At 35.0% G+C, this 17,336-nt stretch overlaps 1 protein-coding gene across 3 annotated transcripts in view; it reads right to left on the bottom strand.

The window, feature by feature from the left end:
• Window positions 1-17,336, bottom strand: part of TBCK (TBC1 domain containing kinase) — a 236,479-nt gene that overhangs the window by 96,287 nt on the left and 122,856 nt on the right. For all 3 annotated transcript variants that reach the window (XM_007452155.1, XM_007452154.1, XM_007452156.1), the window contains 2 exons: window positions 10,587-10,623; window positions 9,430-9,591 (listed from right to left, as the gene is read on the bottom strand). In XM_007452155.1, coding sequence (XP_007452217.1) covers window positions 9,430-9,591; window positions 10,587-10,623 — 199 coding nt within the window. The remainder of the gene's footprint in view (window positions 1-9,429; window positions 9,592-10,586; window positions 10,624-17,336) is intronic.

Here is a 17,336-nt window from a genome sequence, read left to right as displayed (position 1 = left end):
CCCGCGTCCCCTGCATCGGCAGGCGGACTCTCAACCACTGCGCCACCAGGGAAGCCCCCTCCAGCCTTCTTGACTCACCTAAGGGTCCCCTTCCCCACTTCTCCCTGGCAAGAAGAAGCACTTGTGAAGGTCACAGCCTGGGGCACAGGCTCAATGAAAGACTGAGACCTAAACACATCAATAGGGCTCCTGTATAATAACAGGGGAACTGCATGTCTCAGACCTTATTTAAGGAGCCTTTAGGAAAACCCAAAGATAACAGGGGAGACAAAAAAAGGATATCAGAGGGAATTTTAGTCTCTGACTAATCTTAAATTATACTTGTCTTTTTGTCACTCAAAATCCCTATCAGTGCCTCAGTTTTTTATCTAGGTGCCCCATAAACATCTTAAGCACACAGCTAGAACGTTACTATCTTTCCTAGTACCAGGCCCACTCACTCATCCCTAACTTGCCCCCACTTCCTACCTCAGTTAAGATGTATGAATACATTCACACACCTAACATTTCACTGGATTCCAAATCCTATTGATTTTACAGAGCAATTCTGAGAGGGAAGTTGAATTTCCTCACTGAAAAACTGAAGAACTAATGCACAAGCTAGTCAGGTGACTTAATGGAACGAGGAGGTAATACTATATGTAATTAATATAATTCAAATTAGATGTGTTCGTCATAGTTACAGGGTACCATCGGATCACCTTTAAATAATTAGGTATGAATGCTCTGGGCCAGTACAGGAATGATAAACCAGTAGTAAGATTAATTATTAATTATACACATACATACATTTACACATTATATACACACACACCTAAATATTTGTTGAATGAATGACTAAATATATTTTATAAACACAATCTTGGTTATGCAGTCTAAGGGGAAAGGATGGTACAATGTTACTGGGCTACTATTTTAATTCACTCAGCCTTTCAAATCCATGATATGTGCATGCACTTACTGGCACATTTTACTAAGCATTTATCATCTCTGATGCTTAATGCCTACAATGAAGTGACAAAGAGTTGGAAATGCAATCAGCATTACTGATATATGGATACTTAAACTGTTTTCTATTCTTAACATAATTGTCTTTATCATTTAGCAGTTGAGTAGGTAGATACTATGATGCAAAACAGCTGGTGTTGATAATGGCACACAGCTCACTTCAGAAAAAAGAACAATGCAGCAGCTTGCAAGATTTAGCACCAGATCAGCAGTAAAAATCTTTTTCTCTTTTTCTTTTACACTTAATAGTGAATCCAAAACAAAACTGGAAATCTGATTTTTTTTGGCAACAGAACCTTGTGTTCAAGTTCAATAAGCATTTTTCTTATGACTGATATATGCTTCTACTGAAGGACTGAAATGGTTTACATTTCTCAAGGTAATTCAATGTAGTTTCTTAAAATAAAACTCTAGTTATTTCCTCTACGTTACATAACACTGACTAACTAGCCTATAAACACACTGGCATATTATCTCTCTTCTTTTTCTCTAATCTAGTTTATTAGCTTGTTTTTTATTTTATTTGTTTTGACTCAGCACACTCACACTGGGAGGAGACAGATGGTAAGAAGTTATTTTCTATTCTGTTGAAGATCACCATTTAAGATAGGCAGCACGTCAGATTGCAGCTGACCCCTGAACAACATGGGCTTTGAATTGCACAGGTCCACTTATACATGGATATTTTTCAACAGTAAATATCACAGTACTACACAATCCACGGTTGGGTCAATCTGTGAATGCAGAACCGCAGATACTGAAGCAACAGTGGGTCTGGAGGAACCGCAAATACAGAGGAACTGGTATACAGAGGGCTGACTGTAAATTAGACCTGGGTTTTCAACTGTGGGGAGGAAAGGCGCGCCTACCCCCACATCGTTCAAGGGTCAACTGTACTTTCACTTTTGTACAGAAATATAAGGCTAGGTAGAGGAGGGAGAAGAAATGGGACCCATGAGTATTATTATATTACTAAAATAAAAATCACATATGGAAGAATGTATGTTAAATGTCATTTTAGGTATGACATATATACACATTCTGGTCCTTACATTATTATTTGCATTATCCATCAGCAGTATATACGGGGAAATTTTAAACATAACTTCTAACTTTCCAAGATTTTGAGGTTGATTACTTTTAAGATACTTTGAAAGTGTAAAATGTTCTGTTTATTCTTTTGTCTTGCAAACCTAAGGCACATATAAACACTCAACAATAAAACAAATATAAACAAATTCCATCATTGATACCTTGAAACAAAGTATGTTTAATCACTGATTGAAACTATAAGATAATTTCTGTACTACTCAAAATAATTCAGAAAGCAGAATCCCTGTCAATCATAAAACAAACCGCTTTCCTATGGAGAAGAGCCTTGAATCCTCCGGACCAGGTTTAAGATGTGTTAGTACTCTAATCTACTATCAACTTTCAAGGTAAGTAGAAAATTCTGATCAACCCTGACCTTATTTTTCATTGTAGTTCCCAACACATGACAGACCTTTAACTTTATAAACTATCTACATACTGCAAAATTAGTGGTATGCTTCAAGAGCAACAACTAGATCAGTGTTAAAAGAATTTTTCTGGCTTCTGAGATTCAGCTCACAATTTGAATCTTTACGACTCATTCTACTGGCTTTGTGTTTTTCATAAACATTTATTTTCAGCTTGGAAGTCATGTATTCTAACATCTGCTTTCAAATTTTCTCCTTTTCCCAAAAATAATTCGGTATTTCTCCCCCAACAAGGTGATAATAACCTAATGAGATTTTAAAAATAAATTTTCATGATTTTTATTTCACTGACTATACGATCATGTTAATAAAAACACATTAACTACTCTTTCATCTATCCCTGACCATTTTAAACTCAGAAGAATTTAATATTCCATCTAAATCTTAATGTTAACACGTAATTTTTATGGGTGTGGTGGGAAGAGGAGGACCATAGCTAAAATCTCCATATTTAATTTCCATTATGATTGTCCTTTTGTAATTCCAGGAAGATGTGCTTAGAAATATACATGCATTAACATTACGTAGCTATAAGCAGAAAATGTGAATAATTATGGAGTCTCAGCTTCAAGAAAAATGGTATCAAATCTTAGAGAGCTGACAATACAAAACCTTCACCGAATAACTGGGTACTACCATTGCTCTACTTTTTCACCTCGTCAGCTCTCCACAAGCCAGTAAAAAGGAATTATGGATACCTACTGGGGGCACTTATGTTAAGAATCCTTTGTTTTTTGCTCATGATAGAGCTCCTTGAAAGGAATGTTCAGAGACCAGAATGCTCCACAAATATCAATATGGCATTCGATTTTGGGACCTGATGCTCTTTTCAGGGATACTTTTTCATTCTTTCAAAAACACTGAAAAGAAAGAAAATACTTCTACAAATTTATATTTAAAATATCCCTAATGTGGCTTATAAGATCCTCCATGACTTCTTTGTCCACCCCTCCATTCTCTTTTCTAATCACTTTCCCTTTTGCACTAAGTATACCACTCCAATTCCTTTAGTTATTTGGGGGGTTTCAAGCATTTTTTTCCTGCCACCTAGAAGATTCTCCCCTCTCTCCACTTCTCACTTTCTAATGTCAATTAATTTCAGATATTACCTTTAACATCACTCTCTTAGAGAAGGTTTTTTACCTCCCTCAGACTTGGTAGTGTCCTGTTATAAATTCCTATTGCTTTCTGTAGCACTTATCACCATTATAACTATTTATTTAAAAAAGGAGTCATTAGTAGCCTACTGGCTACAATAAGTTATACTTGGCTCAAGTGTTACAGTTTTTAAAAATCTGGGCCACTGTTTACAACTGGGAGATTACATTATATTATGAAAACCCTATTTAATTTATATTTATCCCTAAATGAAAGAAACTGTTCATTGAACCCCACCCCCATTCAAAAAAAAAAAAAAAAGAAAGAAAAAGAATGGAAAACAGAAAACCCAGATCACTTCTCATTGACCTTCTTTCCCACTCTCCTACTACAGGGATTGTCAAAAGTACCTTAAAAATCTATGATTTCATAAACTAAATTGAATTTCCTCCTCTCTCTCTCATTCTCATCGATTTCCAGTTCCATCTTGGGGATAAACAGAAAACTAATAAGACATGGCTTTAAAGAGTTTGCATATCTTAGTACTATACTCTAGCTCTTAGTTTTTAATAACTTTAATAACTTTTCTCTCAGTCTCAAAATATTTGCCTGTTATTTGGAAAAAATGGCTTGTATTTCTTATAGATCTTACGCAACCTGGTACATAACTGTGTGGCTCAAAAAATGTATGGTTTTCATGAAATATTCCATGCTCTGCTAAATAATGATAAAGACTGCATTACAAAATTGTTTTAAGCCAGAAAAGATAAGTACCCTTTCCTAGCTACTTAAGATATTAATACAATATTTTTGAGGAATTAGTGAAGTGCTACATAATAGATACTACTGGTATTTTTCATGTATGTGTTGAAAATGAATTCTATCGTAAAGTATGTAGGTAATATTGAGATAACACCTTAAAATTTTATTTAAAACGTTTTCTTTTAATTAAGCTTCTGTAATAAAACATACATCACACAACTAAGATGTTTCAGCCAACTGTTGATTTCTTCCTGCAAAAAGGATTTACTTTTCATATGCTCAAGTCCCTTCAATATACTCAGTATTTCCTTCAAAAATAGTTTATATGTATGTATTTTTTTCTTTTAATGGTAAAGTAACTATTTTAATCTCTGAGAATAAATTAAGCGTCCTTCCATACAGATTTCCCAATTTCTTTGTATAGGGTCTCTAAGAAAAACCTCTTTCCTACTTCGAAAAATTCCTATCTTTGAAGATGTTCAGAGGTATAAAGATATGCATTCTAAGAATTTATTTCAACCATAATGACATAAATATGTTGAATTAATTTTCAACTGTACAAAGGAAATACACCAACAAAACAAAAAAGCATTTAAACATCTCAGCCATTACAAATCCACTCTAAAATTATTATCATTTTAGTTTTATACAGATTATCATACTCATCTTGAATACTGTTTGGATGTATCCTCAAAAAAAATTTTTTTTAAGTCAGCCAGATGGACACTATAGCAGAATCACATCAGAGAGCAGGCTGAAGGATGACGGACCTCATCCTATAGTTGGGCTTACAGGGTGGTAACCTTGGAAACTGTGGCCAACATCCAGTGTTGGATGGCACTATGAAAAACCCAGTATTTCCTCCAAAATACCCTACCATTATTTTGAGATTGTATGAGAAATGCCAAATAGACTGCTCTCATGGTTATTTCCTTTAGTACTGAAATGACACACATACCAATACATGTCAAGAACTTTCAGCAAAATTTTCTAGCACCACTTGTACTTCCTTGGAATGTGACATCACACTATACCATTTACTAAAGGGAACTGAAGTTGGAAGCAGTTTTTGGCAAAGAGAATAATGCCTTTCTGCTGTGTTCTCTCTTCAAGAACTAAAGGGTTAGTATGAAGTTAAGAAAAGGAGGAAGAAAGGAGAAGGAACTTACAAAGATTGAATGTTACACATTCTTTGCATGTTTAAAATATTACATGCTACATGTACTTTAAAAAATAGTTATGCATATTTGGTACCAGGTTTTGTGTCAAGTACATTATGCATATTATCTTTCATGCTCACCCTAACACTGAAGCAGATATTTTTATCTCCATTTCACTGAAACTTTCATAATGTACAGGATTCTCTTTCCAGTGAGGTTAACAACTTGTCCAGGTTCACACAGCTACTATATGCCAGAGCTGGGAGGTAAACTCATGTCTATTTCACTCTACAGATCACTCTTTTCAGTGGCAGAACCATACTGAAAGTTTCCCTGTTCACACAGGTAGTGAGTGGTGCAATTAGGACTCAAACCCGTATGTCTTGACTCCAAAGACTGTGCTATCTACTATACTATGTTGTCTCTGAGCAATGAAAAGAGATGTTCTTCTTAGTCATAATATACATACATATATATACATTGAAGGCTTACTTGACTTTTTAGGTAATTCTCCATTGCTTCTGCTAATAAGGAAATCTATATGATTGATATCTACCTCAATAATACATAGAAAAAGCCAAATGGGGTGATTGCTTCATTTATTCTACCAATAGGAAAGCAGTCATGATAGAAAGGAAAAAGTGAGGAAAATCATAATAATGATGATGATGGTAATAACATTAACAATAATAATCACTTACATAGCACTTGCTCTTTGCCAGGCACTGCTCTAAGTTGTTTAGTTGTACTGATTTATTTAGCACAACAATCCTATTAGGTAGGTACAATTATCATTTTCATATAAGCAGGGTTAAGGAAACAGATACAAAGAGGTTAAGTCATGTCCCTAAGGTCACACAACTGTAAGGGGTAGAGCTAGGACCTAAAACCCAGGTTATCTGGCTCCACATTCCATGGTCTTAACCACTAGGCTATTGGGCCCCTCTTTGTAGAAAGAAACAACTAGAAAGGGACAACTTAAAAAAAAATGCGAGGTTATTTTGTTTACAAGGTTACCAACTGGATGGTGATTCCATCATATTACTGTCAACAGATGTTCTGAACAGTGAATTTGCTAATCTGCTTCAGCAAAGAATTTAAATTTGTTCTGATTGATTACTTATGCTTTTAAAATCAGTTAAGTGGGGATTTCAGTAAAGCACAATATATTTAATAAATTCAAATTAATGTTTAATCCTAACCTATCTTTATCTACAAAGTCTAAAGAATTAAGGTGAAATATAGAGTTAGCCTATGTCTTCTCATTTTGTAGACTTACAAAATGTTTTTTTCTTTCCTTCAAACATGTTCCAAGCTTATGTCACATAATATTTTGCTTAGAAAAGGCACATTCAGTGTGTTTGTGTGTATATTAATCTGGATTCACTTTTTAGGACTTCCCATGACCACTTGCCAGTTCCTTCAAGCATCAAGTACAGTTAGTGGGCTCAACATGATGAAAAAAGACATCTATTAGATCTAATTAGGAAAGACATCCCAAATAAGTGCACTGTGATTAAAAATAAAAGGAAACACAGGTGTACTTAAAGGCAAAGTTTACATTTAACCCCTCCACCCTTCTTTTTTCTTAAGTCACATTTTTCTTATAAACTTTTTTCTTCCCCAACTGGAATCATATAGTGACCAAGTAAACGATGAGCCAGAATAATGGCACTGAGGATCAATGCAATTAACATCAATAGAAGGCACCCTACTTTCAAAAGTAAGTAGTGTTTACCTTTTCAATGAGTCAGTTCTAACAAACATATACTCTTACTTTCTGATTTCAGAAATAATGACTTTATTTATTTATGTACAAGCAGAATTACCACTAATCTGCCTATACAATATGAAAACAGATTCCTTCACCAGTGTATAACTGGAATATTTATGCACAATTAAATTTACTTTACTTGAAAATGCACAATCATCATTCCTAACATATATTTTTTAGACCTGACCAGAAAAATTCTTTTAATTCTAATCAATCATCCTCTGCTTACTTTGGCAATTTAGAAACAACAGGAAAATATCTGCATGGTACAGACAGTATTTGTAGTTTGCAAAACTAGCTTTTTTGTAACTGTTCAACACCAATAGGAGAGCTTGATTTTCATAAAGAATCTCCCAGAAAAAATAACATAAGAACTAAACTATTATTTGTTGATACAAGAAATAATTAACTTTAATTAAAGTTTGATAAGTTAGAAAGCTGATGGTGAATACTTTTAATCTGGGGGGAAAGGGGAAGTAGAAGTTTTAAAATAAATCCAATAATTTTTGCTATTATTTTCCCAAAAAGGATGAAGATTTTCAACAACAGAAAGATGATAACTACCAGGTACAGATCATCCACTAAAAATAAAAATTGGGGAAGGCAGCAGGTTTCTTTTCTTTTCTTTTTTTTTAGTTTTTCCTCCAGCGTTACTGAGGTATAACTGACATAAAGAATTGTACATATTTAAAGTGTACAACAGGATGATTTGATATGCATACACTTTGTGGAATTATCACAATCACATTAACTAACACAGCTATCACCTCACATAGTTACTATTTTTGTTTTGTGGTGAGAATGCTTAAGATTTACTATCTTAGCAAATTTCAAGCATACAATACAGTATTATTAACTACTGTCACCATGTTGTCTTTTAGATCCTCAGAACTTATTCATCTTATAACTGAAAGCTTGTATCCCTTTGAAGGTTTATTGTAGTGTAAGTCCTCACAGTTAGCTTTTTTTTTTGAATTTTATTTTATTTAGCTTTTATACAGCAGGTTCTTATTAGTTACCAATTTTATACATATTAGTGTATACATGTCAATCCCAATCTCCCAATTCATCCCACCACCACCACCACCCCCTGCCACTTTTCCCCCTTGGTGTCCATATGTTTGTTCTCTACATCTGTGTCTCTATTTCTAGGCAGCAGGTTTCTTATTTCTTTTGAGAGTACTTATTAAATATATAGCGTTAAGGTACCTTTATTTTATTCTTTGATTTTTAGACAAATTTATCTCTTGGATAATTTTAAGTGTGTTTATTTTCAGCAATCACTTGTGGCTGCCTGAAAATATGGAGAACAGCAATAAACACATAGAAGGGTTGGAGCCAATGAAATGCTATTTGAAGAAAGCAGAATTTTTCTATTTGAAAAACATTTTGGTTTCCACAAAAATGTAGTTTAGTTTTTTCTTCCACAGATTGTTATATCCTATGTAACCATATTACTTTCATCTTTTCAGCAAAAGCATCAAAGCTTAAACCATAGTTACATTCAATATTTCTACACTTAAGCATTCAACTCCTAAATTTACAAGCTCCTCACTTATGAATACAATATATAGCTTGACTTACTATCCTGCATTGTATAAGTGGAATTTCCCTGGAGTGTGACTTGCTCTCCCAAGAGGACAGGGTTTCTCCTTTCCTCAAACTGTCAAACAGTTAGCAAGTGGCTATGGATAGGAGAGAGCAAAGTTCCATGTGAATTACATCTCTGTATAAACTTATCGATTCTCTAACCCCTTCCCAAGTGGCCTTTATTTACTCTCTATCAGTTGGAGATAAATAGGTCTATCCTAAGCAAGGCAAATGTGTCACCCCACCCGCCCCCACCGCCCTGCCCCCTTTACCTTTTTGATGGCATCACTGACATGAAAGTAAATGATAGTGAACTATTATGACCCAGTTTTATATCTACAATGCTGGGCCAGCAGAACAGGTACTATACAAGGGAGATAATTCAGAGACGGATGATGAGGCTCAAGCAGAAGAGATTCTGAAGGCTTGTATGATTATTTTTGCAAATTGTTATAAGAATGTCTCATTATCCTATAATTAAATTTCACTTAGTAATTCCATTTATATATATCTGTACCTGGTAAATCAGAGAAGAGAAGAATGCACTCATTAAAGCCATTAGACAAAAGCCGGTCACGCAGCTGCTGAAGAATTGCTACTCCGATACAGAATGGGAAGGAGGAATTCCCAAGCAGTAAGGTATCCCAGAGGTGGAAAATTTTGTGCAGTGGAAATACATCTGTAAAATGACAAATATAAATAAATTAATTGAGATTAAAAATAAAAAATTAAAACAATAAACTACTTTACTAGACATGGTAATTCCTTTATGGTCAAAACTATTACAGAACAAATACTGGCAAACTGTTTTTTATAAAATGCGTATTTGGCTTTGTAGATTTACTGCTTCCTAAGGCATCTTAAAAAACTGATAAACAGATTGATCAAATAGATGACATTTTCTAGCCACCATTATCAATCTTGGTATAGCTGTTACGTTCATTCTGTTTCTTCCTAGAATTTTCAGGTCATATTATTCTCACAAGTTTATATACTTAGAAGAATTTTAGTATTGTTATAGATTCAGTATCATTATATTTCTATTATGCACTCTAAAAACTGCTTTTTAACATTCCCATAAAAAAATCTGATTAGCAATTTTTTATTTTTGGAAACTTTCTTTTTTTCATTTATCAATACTCTGAAAATCTTTCCAGGCCAGTGCATACAGATCTACTTCAAATATTGTATTCCATTAATCATATGTACATATTTAAGCAGAATATCCACTGTATTAATATCTGTAACTGATTAAAGTATTATATATTCACATAAACTGTTTATTTCTAGAGGAATTCTAGGATAGGAAATAACAAAAGTATTAGTTATTAGACAATCTCTAAAAATTGAGTCTGATTTGGTTGTAACAGTTGCCTTCCAAAACTCTATGTACATACTATAGTTAATATTAATTTATTTTTCAATAGGGGGCAGAGATTTTATGAATGTCATGATATGTCAGATAGGTTTTCATCTTATAGAACAACCTTTTTGATATTTAGTAGTCAGAACAATTGAAAAAAATTTCTACCCAATTATATTACCTTAGAATTACATAAGGATGCTCATGTAATTAAATCTGCTTAGTATTATTGTAACTATAATATACTGGGGAAGAATGGAGCTGTTCTTTTGCTAATACAATATTGAAAGAAAAGGGAAAATGATACTTACGAGTAAACATGGTGAGAAACCAAGGGATGGCATAGAGCTATGAGTGGAAAAAGATAGGGATGCAGGGGATGGATAAAGAGGAAATAAAAGAGATAATTAGAATGACTTCCAGTAAACTGAATGGTAAAAAAAGCTCTATGTTTTGGTCTACTCCACTGATTAAAAACATTCTTTAACACCATATGCAGAAATAAACTCAAAATGGATTAAAGACCTAAATGTAAGGTTGGATACTATAAAACTCCTAGAGGAAAACATAGGCAGAACACTCTTTGACATAAATCACAGCGATATTTTTTTGGATCCACCTCCTAGAGTAATGGAAATAAAAACAAAAATAAACAAATGGGGCATAACTAAACTGAAAAGCTTTTGCACAGCAAAAGAAACCATAAACAAAATGAAAAGACAAACTATGGAATGGGAGAAAATATTTTAAAATGATGAGACTGACAAGTGATTAATTTCCAAAATATATAAACAGCTCACACAGCTCTATATAAAAAAAAATCAAAAAAATGGGCAGAAGATCTAAACAGACGTTTCTCCAAAGAAGACATACAGATGGCCAAGAGGCACATAAAAAGATGTTCAACATCACTAACTGTTAGACAAATGCAAACCAAAACTACAATGAGGTATCACCTCACACTGGTCAGAATAGCCATCATCAAAAAGTCTACAAATAATAAATGCTGGAGGGGGTGTGGAGAAAAAGGAAGCCTCCTACACTGTTGATGGGAATGTAAATTGGTACAGCCACTATGGAGAACAGTATGAAGGTTCCTTAAAAAACTAAAAACAGAGTTACCATATGATCCATCAATCTCACCCCTGGGCATATATCTGAAGAAACTCTAATTCAAAAAGATACGTGCACCCAAATGTTCATTGCAGCACTATTTACAATAGCCAAGACATGGAAGCAACCTAAGTGCACACTGACAGATGAATGGATGAAGAAGATGTGGTATATACATACAATGGAATATTACTCAGCCATAAAAAAGAAAGAAATAATGCCATTTGCAGCAACATGGATGGGCCTAGAGATGATCATTCTAAGTGAAGTAAGGCAGACAGAGAACAACAAATATCATATGATATTGCTTAGATGTGGAATCTAAAAAATTGATACAAATGAACTTATTTATAAAACAGAAATAGACTCACAGATATAGAAAACAAACTTACAGTTACCAAAGGGGAAAGGAGGGGGGATAAATTAAGAGTTTGGGATTAACATATACACACTACTGTATATAAAATAGATAACCAACAAGGACCTACTGTATAGCACAGTAATAACCTATAATGGAAAAGAAATCTAAAAAAGAATATATATATATATATATATATATATATATATATATATATGTATGTATAACTGAATCACTTTGCTATACACTAGAAACTAACACAACATTGTAAATCAATTATACTTCAATAAAAATTTTAAAAACTAAAAGAGAATCTAAATAATTATAATTATTATCACAAATATTCTATTAAATAATGACATCTATTACAAATGCTGCAGATGAATAAGCCAAGGCTTATTCCACAGAGTATTGTTTTCTACAACCAGTACTCTATAGTGAAGTCACATACCTCTGTACTCCTCAGTTTCCCCATTTGAAATGGCTGTGTCAGTGCATATAAGTGATGATCTTGTAGGGAGCAATGGGTTTATTCCACAGAGTATTTTCATTTCATCAAAGACTACACTCAAGACAATGCCTAATCCAATCACAATACTAGCATGCTAATTTCAAAGGTCTACTTTTCAAAGGAGAACTTTGTTCTTAGGAATAAAATATTCCTAAGATTTGAAGAGTCCTCATCAGTGATGAGTTACCCTTACTGAGTATTTTTTAAGACATGATGAGATGAGATTTGAAAAATGTCCAAAATGTCTCATTAAAAAAATTTTATGAAGCTTATGCCTTCTATCACCACTTTCTAAATTAACAGGAAGCTTCATAAGAGACTAAAAGTAATGAGATCCAGGAATGAAATAATTTGGTTCTTTAGATGAGTGACAAGTTTATTTTCCTAAGTTTACTCTCTAGAAATGAAACACACACACACACACACCAATTAATTTTGTGAGATTTTGAAAGTGAGAAATCATTAATTTCTAAAAGTAGAGTAAAATCTCCTTTGTTAATAACAAGTATCAAAAACCAATAATAATTTATAGAAAAATCTGAAAAAGCTCTACTTTTATGTTTTATGTCAGTGCATGCTCCTATTAGACAAAGATTTTTGTACTATCCATAGCGTTTAAATAAATAGTTTTTCAGCACCTATCAATTGTGAATTTACAAGTAGAGTTGAATATTTCTTTCCATTATACACAATTGAGTATCTATGCTATTAAATGCCAGTCAAGAACCATAAGTACAGTTATAGACTATGTTAAAATCTAAGTACTGTATGTGAAATAAACCCATTGCTCCCTACAAGATCATCACTTATATGCACTGACACAGCCATTACAAATGGGGAAACTGAGGAGTACAGAGGTATGTGACTTCACTATAGAGTACTGGTTGTAGAAAACAATAAAATATAATAAACTCTGAATCTTTCAGCCTAATTTAAATTTAAACATACAGTTTGTATATATAAGTTCCATCAGTATTATTTAACTTTTCTTTCTTTTAAGAATATAACATAAATTATATTATGCTCTATCCTTCTGATCAAAGCCAACTGTTTGTCATTAGGAATCTTACCTGAGTTACTTCAGCAACAAAACTAACAATCCCTTTTATTGAAGAGAGCATGTGTATGAGGAAGAACACAAAGTGGGGAGGAACCACCTGAAAGGATCAGGGGGAAAACATGCCAGGCTCACACAAAGCCAGGCATGGTTCATCCTACCACTAGCTAGAATTTTTTTTAAAACCCTGAAATAAACAAGGCATAAGGTAGAGTACTCAAAAGGATATTGCCTTAGTAATGGGGCAAAATTATGCTCCCAAATTATGCTGCCCTGGTCTCACTTAACAAACCTTAAAAGCAAGCCTTGAAAAGATCAAACTGTTTCAATGTTATCTAGCTGCAGCTCAAAAAAAAGCTCAAGAATATTTACAAGAACATAAAAATATCCAATAACCAACAAGGTAAAATTCACAATGACTGAAATTCAGTAAAAAAATCAGTAGAGCAAAGTAGCAGGAAAAAAATGATCATAATGAGGAGAAAAATCATTCAATCAAAATGGACAAAGAACTAACATAAATGTTTGTAATAGCAGGCAAGGATGTCAAAATGCTTTTTTTTTTTTTGCGGTACGCGGGCCTTTCACTGTTGTGGCCTCTCCCGTTGCGGAGCACAGGCTCCGGACGCGCAGGCTCAGCGGCCATGGCTCACGGGCCCAGCCGCTCCGCGGCATGTGGGATCTTCCCGGACCGGGGCACGAACCCGTGTCCCCTGCATCGGCAGGCGGACTCTCAACCACTGCGCCACCAGGGAAGCCCTCAAAATGCTTTTTATATCTGTGTACATATGTTCAAAAATCTAACAAATGATTGAACACGTTAAGTAGAGACATAGTAGATATAAAAAAGAACCAAAAAACCTCTCTAGAGATGAAAAATACGTTTGAGTTAAAAAATACACTGAATAGGATTAAAAGCAGATCAGACACTGCAGAAGAAGAGATAAGTAAGCCTGAAAATACAGCAATAGAAACTACCCAAAATGAAACATGGACAGGGGGAATAAAGAAAAACAAAACATGTCCTATGCATCAGTGAGCAACTTCAACCAGCTGAATATATATGTTATTGGAGACTGCAAAAGACAGAGAGAAGGTGAGAGGGGACAGAAAAAAATATTTGAAGAAATAATAGCTGAACATTTTCCAAAAGTGATGAAAACTATAATCTGATAGAGTAAATAATCTCAGGAACCTGAAGCATGTGAAACATGAAGAAAACTATACCAAGGTACATCATAATCAGATTTCTCAAAAAATCTTACACCATAGCCAGAGAAAAAAGGCACACTATGTAAAAGCATGAGTGAGAGGACTGTTTTCTTGTCAAAAACAGGGCACAAAAAATGACAGTGGAGCGACATTTTTCAAGTAATTAAAAAAAAAAAACCTATCAACTTAGAATTGTATGTCCAGCAAAAATATCTTTCAAAGGGAAAGGTAAAATAAAGACTCTCACACAAACAGAAACTGAAAGAATTCATCAGCGGCAATCCTGCACTATAAGAAATGCTGAAGTCAGTCCTTCAGGCAGAAGGGAAATGATACCACATGGAGATCTGGACCTATACAGAAGAATGAAGAGACTCAGGATTATAAAAGTGTAGTTAGATATAAAAAACTTTTATTTAAAAAAAAATCTTTAAAAATAAGTGACTCTCGGGAGTTCCCTGGCAGTCCAGTGATTAGGACGCCACGCTTTCACTGCCAAGGGCCTGGGTTCAATCCCTGGCCGGGGAACGAAGATCCCACAACCTGCGTGGCACAACCAGAAAAAAAGTGACTCTCTAAAGCAAAACTAATAATTTATGTGGAGCTTATAATATATGTAGAAATAAAAGGTAGGACAACAATAATACAAATGCCAGGAGGGTAAAATGGAGGTATACGTTGTAAAGTATTTATACTGTACGTGAAGTGGTATACTACTACTTAAAAGCAGATTATAATAAGTTAAAGAATTATAGTATAAACCAGAATTTCTTAACCTCAGAACTATTCACATTTTGCATTAGACAACTCTTTCAGGGGGGAGGTGTAGTTTGAATTTTAAGATTTTTGTAGCAACCCAGCCTCTGTACTAGATGCCAGTAGCACTTGCTCAGTTTTGTCAAAAATGTCTCAGACTTTGCCAAAAAATCCCGTGGGAGGCAAAACTGCCCCTGGTTGAGGACCACTGTGTAAATCTTAAAGAAACCAATAAGAAAACAACAAAGAGTTATAGCTAGTGTCTTAACAAAGGAGATAAAATAGAATCACAAAAAATATATCCAACAAATCCGAAGAAGGCAGATAAAAAGGAAAAAGAGAACAAAGAACTGATAGGACAAATAGAATAAAAATAACAATTTGGTAGGTTTAAAGGCAGCCATAGCAATAACCACAACAGAAGTCAATGGTTCTTGTGATGGTTAATTTTATATGTAAACTTTACTGACACAGGTGCCCAGACACTTAGTTAAACATTATTCCGGATGTGTCTTTAAGGGTGTTTCTGGATGAGATCAACATGAAAATCAGTAGACTTCGTAAGGCAGACTGCCCTCCCTAATGTGAGTGGGCCTCATGGAATTTGCTGGAGGTCTGAATAGAACAGAAGGTAGAGTAAGGGAGAATTCACTCTATGCCTGATAGGATAAGCAGTGAAGAAAGCATAGTTCTAGCTTCTAAGGATCTTACAGTTCATTAAGAGCAGTAGCTATTCATTAAATATTCTCTCAATCCACTCCAATTAGGTTCTAGCCTTCACCTCACCATCAGAACTGCTCTTCTCTTGGTCATCAAAGGTCTCCATGTTTCTAAATCTAACGGTCAATTCTCATTCTCAGTCTTTACCAATCAGCAGGCTTTGACATAATTTACTATTCTCACCTCCTCTAACCACCTGCCCCCCACCTTAACTTGGCTTCCAAGAAACCACATTCATCTAGTTTTCTGACTGCTCCTTCTCCATCTCTTTTGTTGGTTCCTATTTATCTCCCTGACTTAAATATTGGCATGCCCTATATTCAGTGCTTAGAATTTTTTTCTCTTCTATTTTCTCCAAATGATGTGAGGACTTATATCTACAGCTCTATCCCAGACCTCTCTCCTGAAATCCAAACTGGTATGTACAAATGCCTACTTGACATTTCCACTTGTATATCTGATAGATATGCATATCATGTCCCAAACTAAGCTCCTGACACTGCTTCCAAAATCTGTGCCTCCAAGTATAGTCTTCCAAATCTTCATTAAGAGCGATCCTATTCTTCCAGTTGCTCAGGTTAAATAAAACTGTGGAATCATTCTTATCTCCTCTTTCTTCCACATTGTACATTTGTCACCAGCAGTCCTGCCAGCTCTACCTTCAAAATATATCCAGAATATGAAAACTTCTCACCACTTTTACTGCTAATTTCCTGATTCAAGCCACCATCATCTCTTGCCTAGATTATTACAATAGCCCATGACTAGTCTTCTAGATTCCATCCTTGCCCCTCCTTGGATTTTTCTTACCACAGCAGCCAGAATGATCTTGTTAAAATGTTTAGATAAGAACATGAAGCTTTCAGTGGCTTTCCACTACCGACAATAAAAGCTAAAGTCCTAACTATTATAACAGCGGTCCCCAATCCTCCTGGCACCAGGGACCAGTTTCATGGAAGACAATTTTTCCACGGATGGCGGCGGGAGGGGAGGAATGGTTCAGGCGGTAATGTGAGCCGCGATGGGGAGTGGCAGAATGCAGCTTCGCTGGCTTACTTGCCCGCCCGCCGCTCACCTCCTGCTGTGCGGCCCCGTTCCCAACAGGCCAGGACCGGGACAGGTCCACGGCCACGGGGTTGGGGACCCCTGATCTATAAGACTCTGTGCAGTCTGGCCCTTCAGTTTCCTCTTTGACCTTCATCTCCTGGTTCACTGTGCTCCAGTCACACTGGTCTCTTGTCTCCCGGCTTCTCCTTTGACATCCCTGGAACGCTTACACCTCAGGGCTGTAGCTCTTGCTGCTCTTGCTGTTGCTTCTGTTTGGATTGCTCTTT

Source organism: Lipotes vexillifer, unplaced genomic scaffold (genome assembly GCF_000442215.2).
Source record: "Lipotes vexillifer unplaced genomic scaffold, Lipotes_vexillifer_v1.1 scaffold22, whole genome shotgun sequence".
In the NCBI taxonomy this organism is placed as follows: domain Eukaryota; kingdom Metazoa; phylum Chordata; class Mammalia; order Artiodactyla; family Lipotidae; genus Lipotes; species Lipotes vexillifer.
This window is presented reverse-complemented; position numbering and strand designations above follow the sequence as displayed.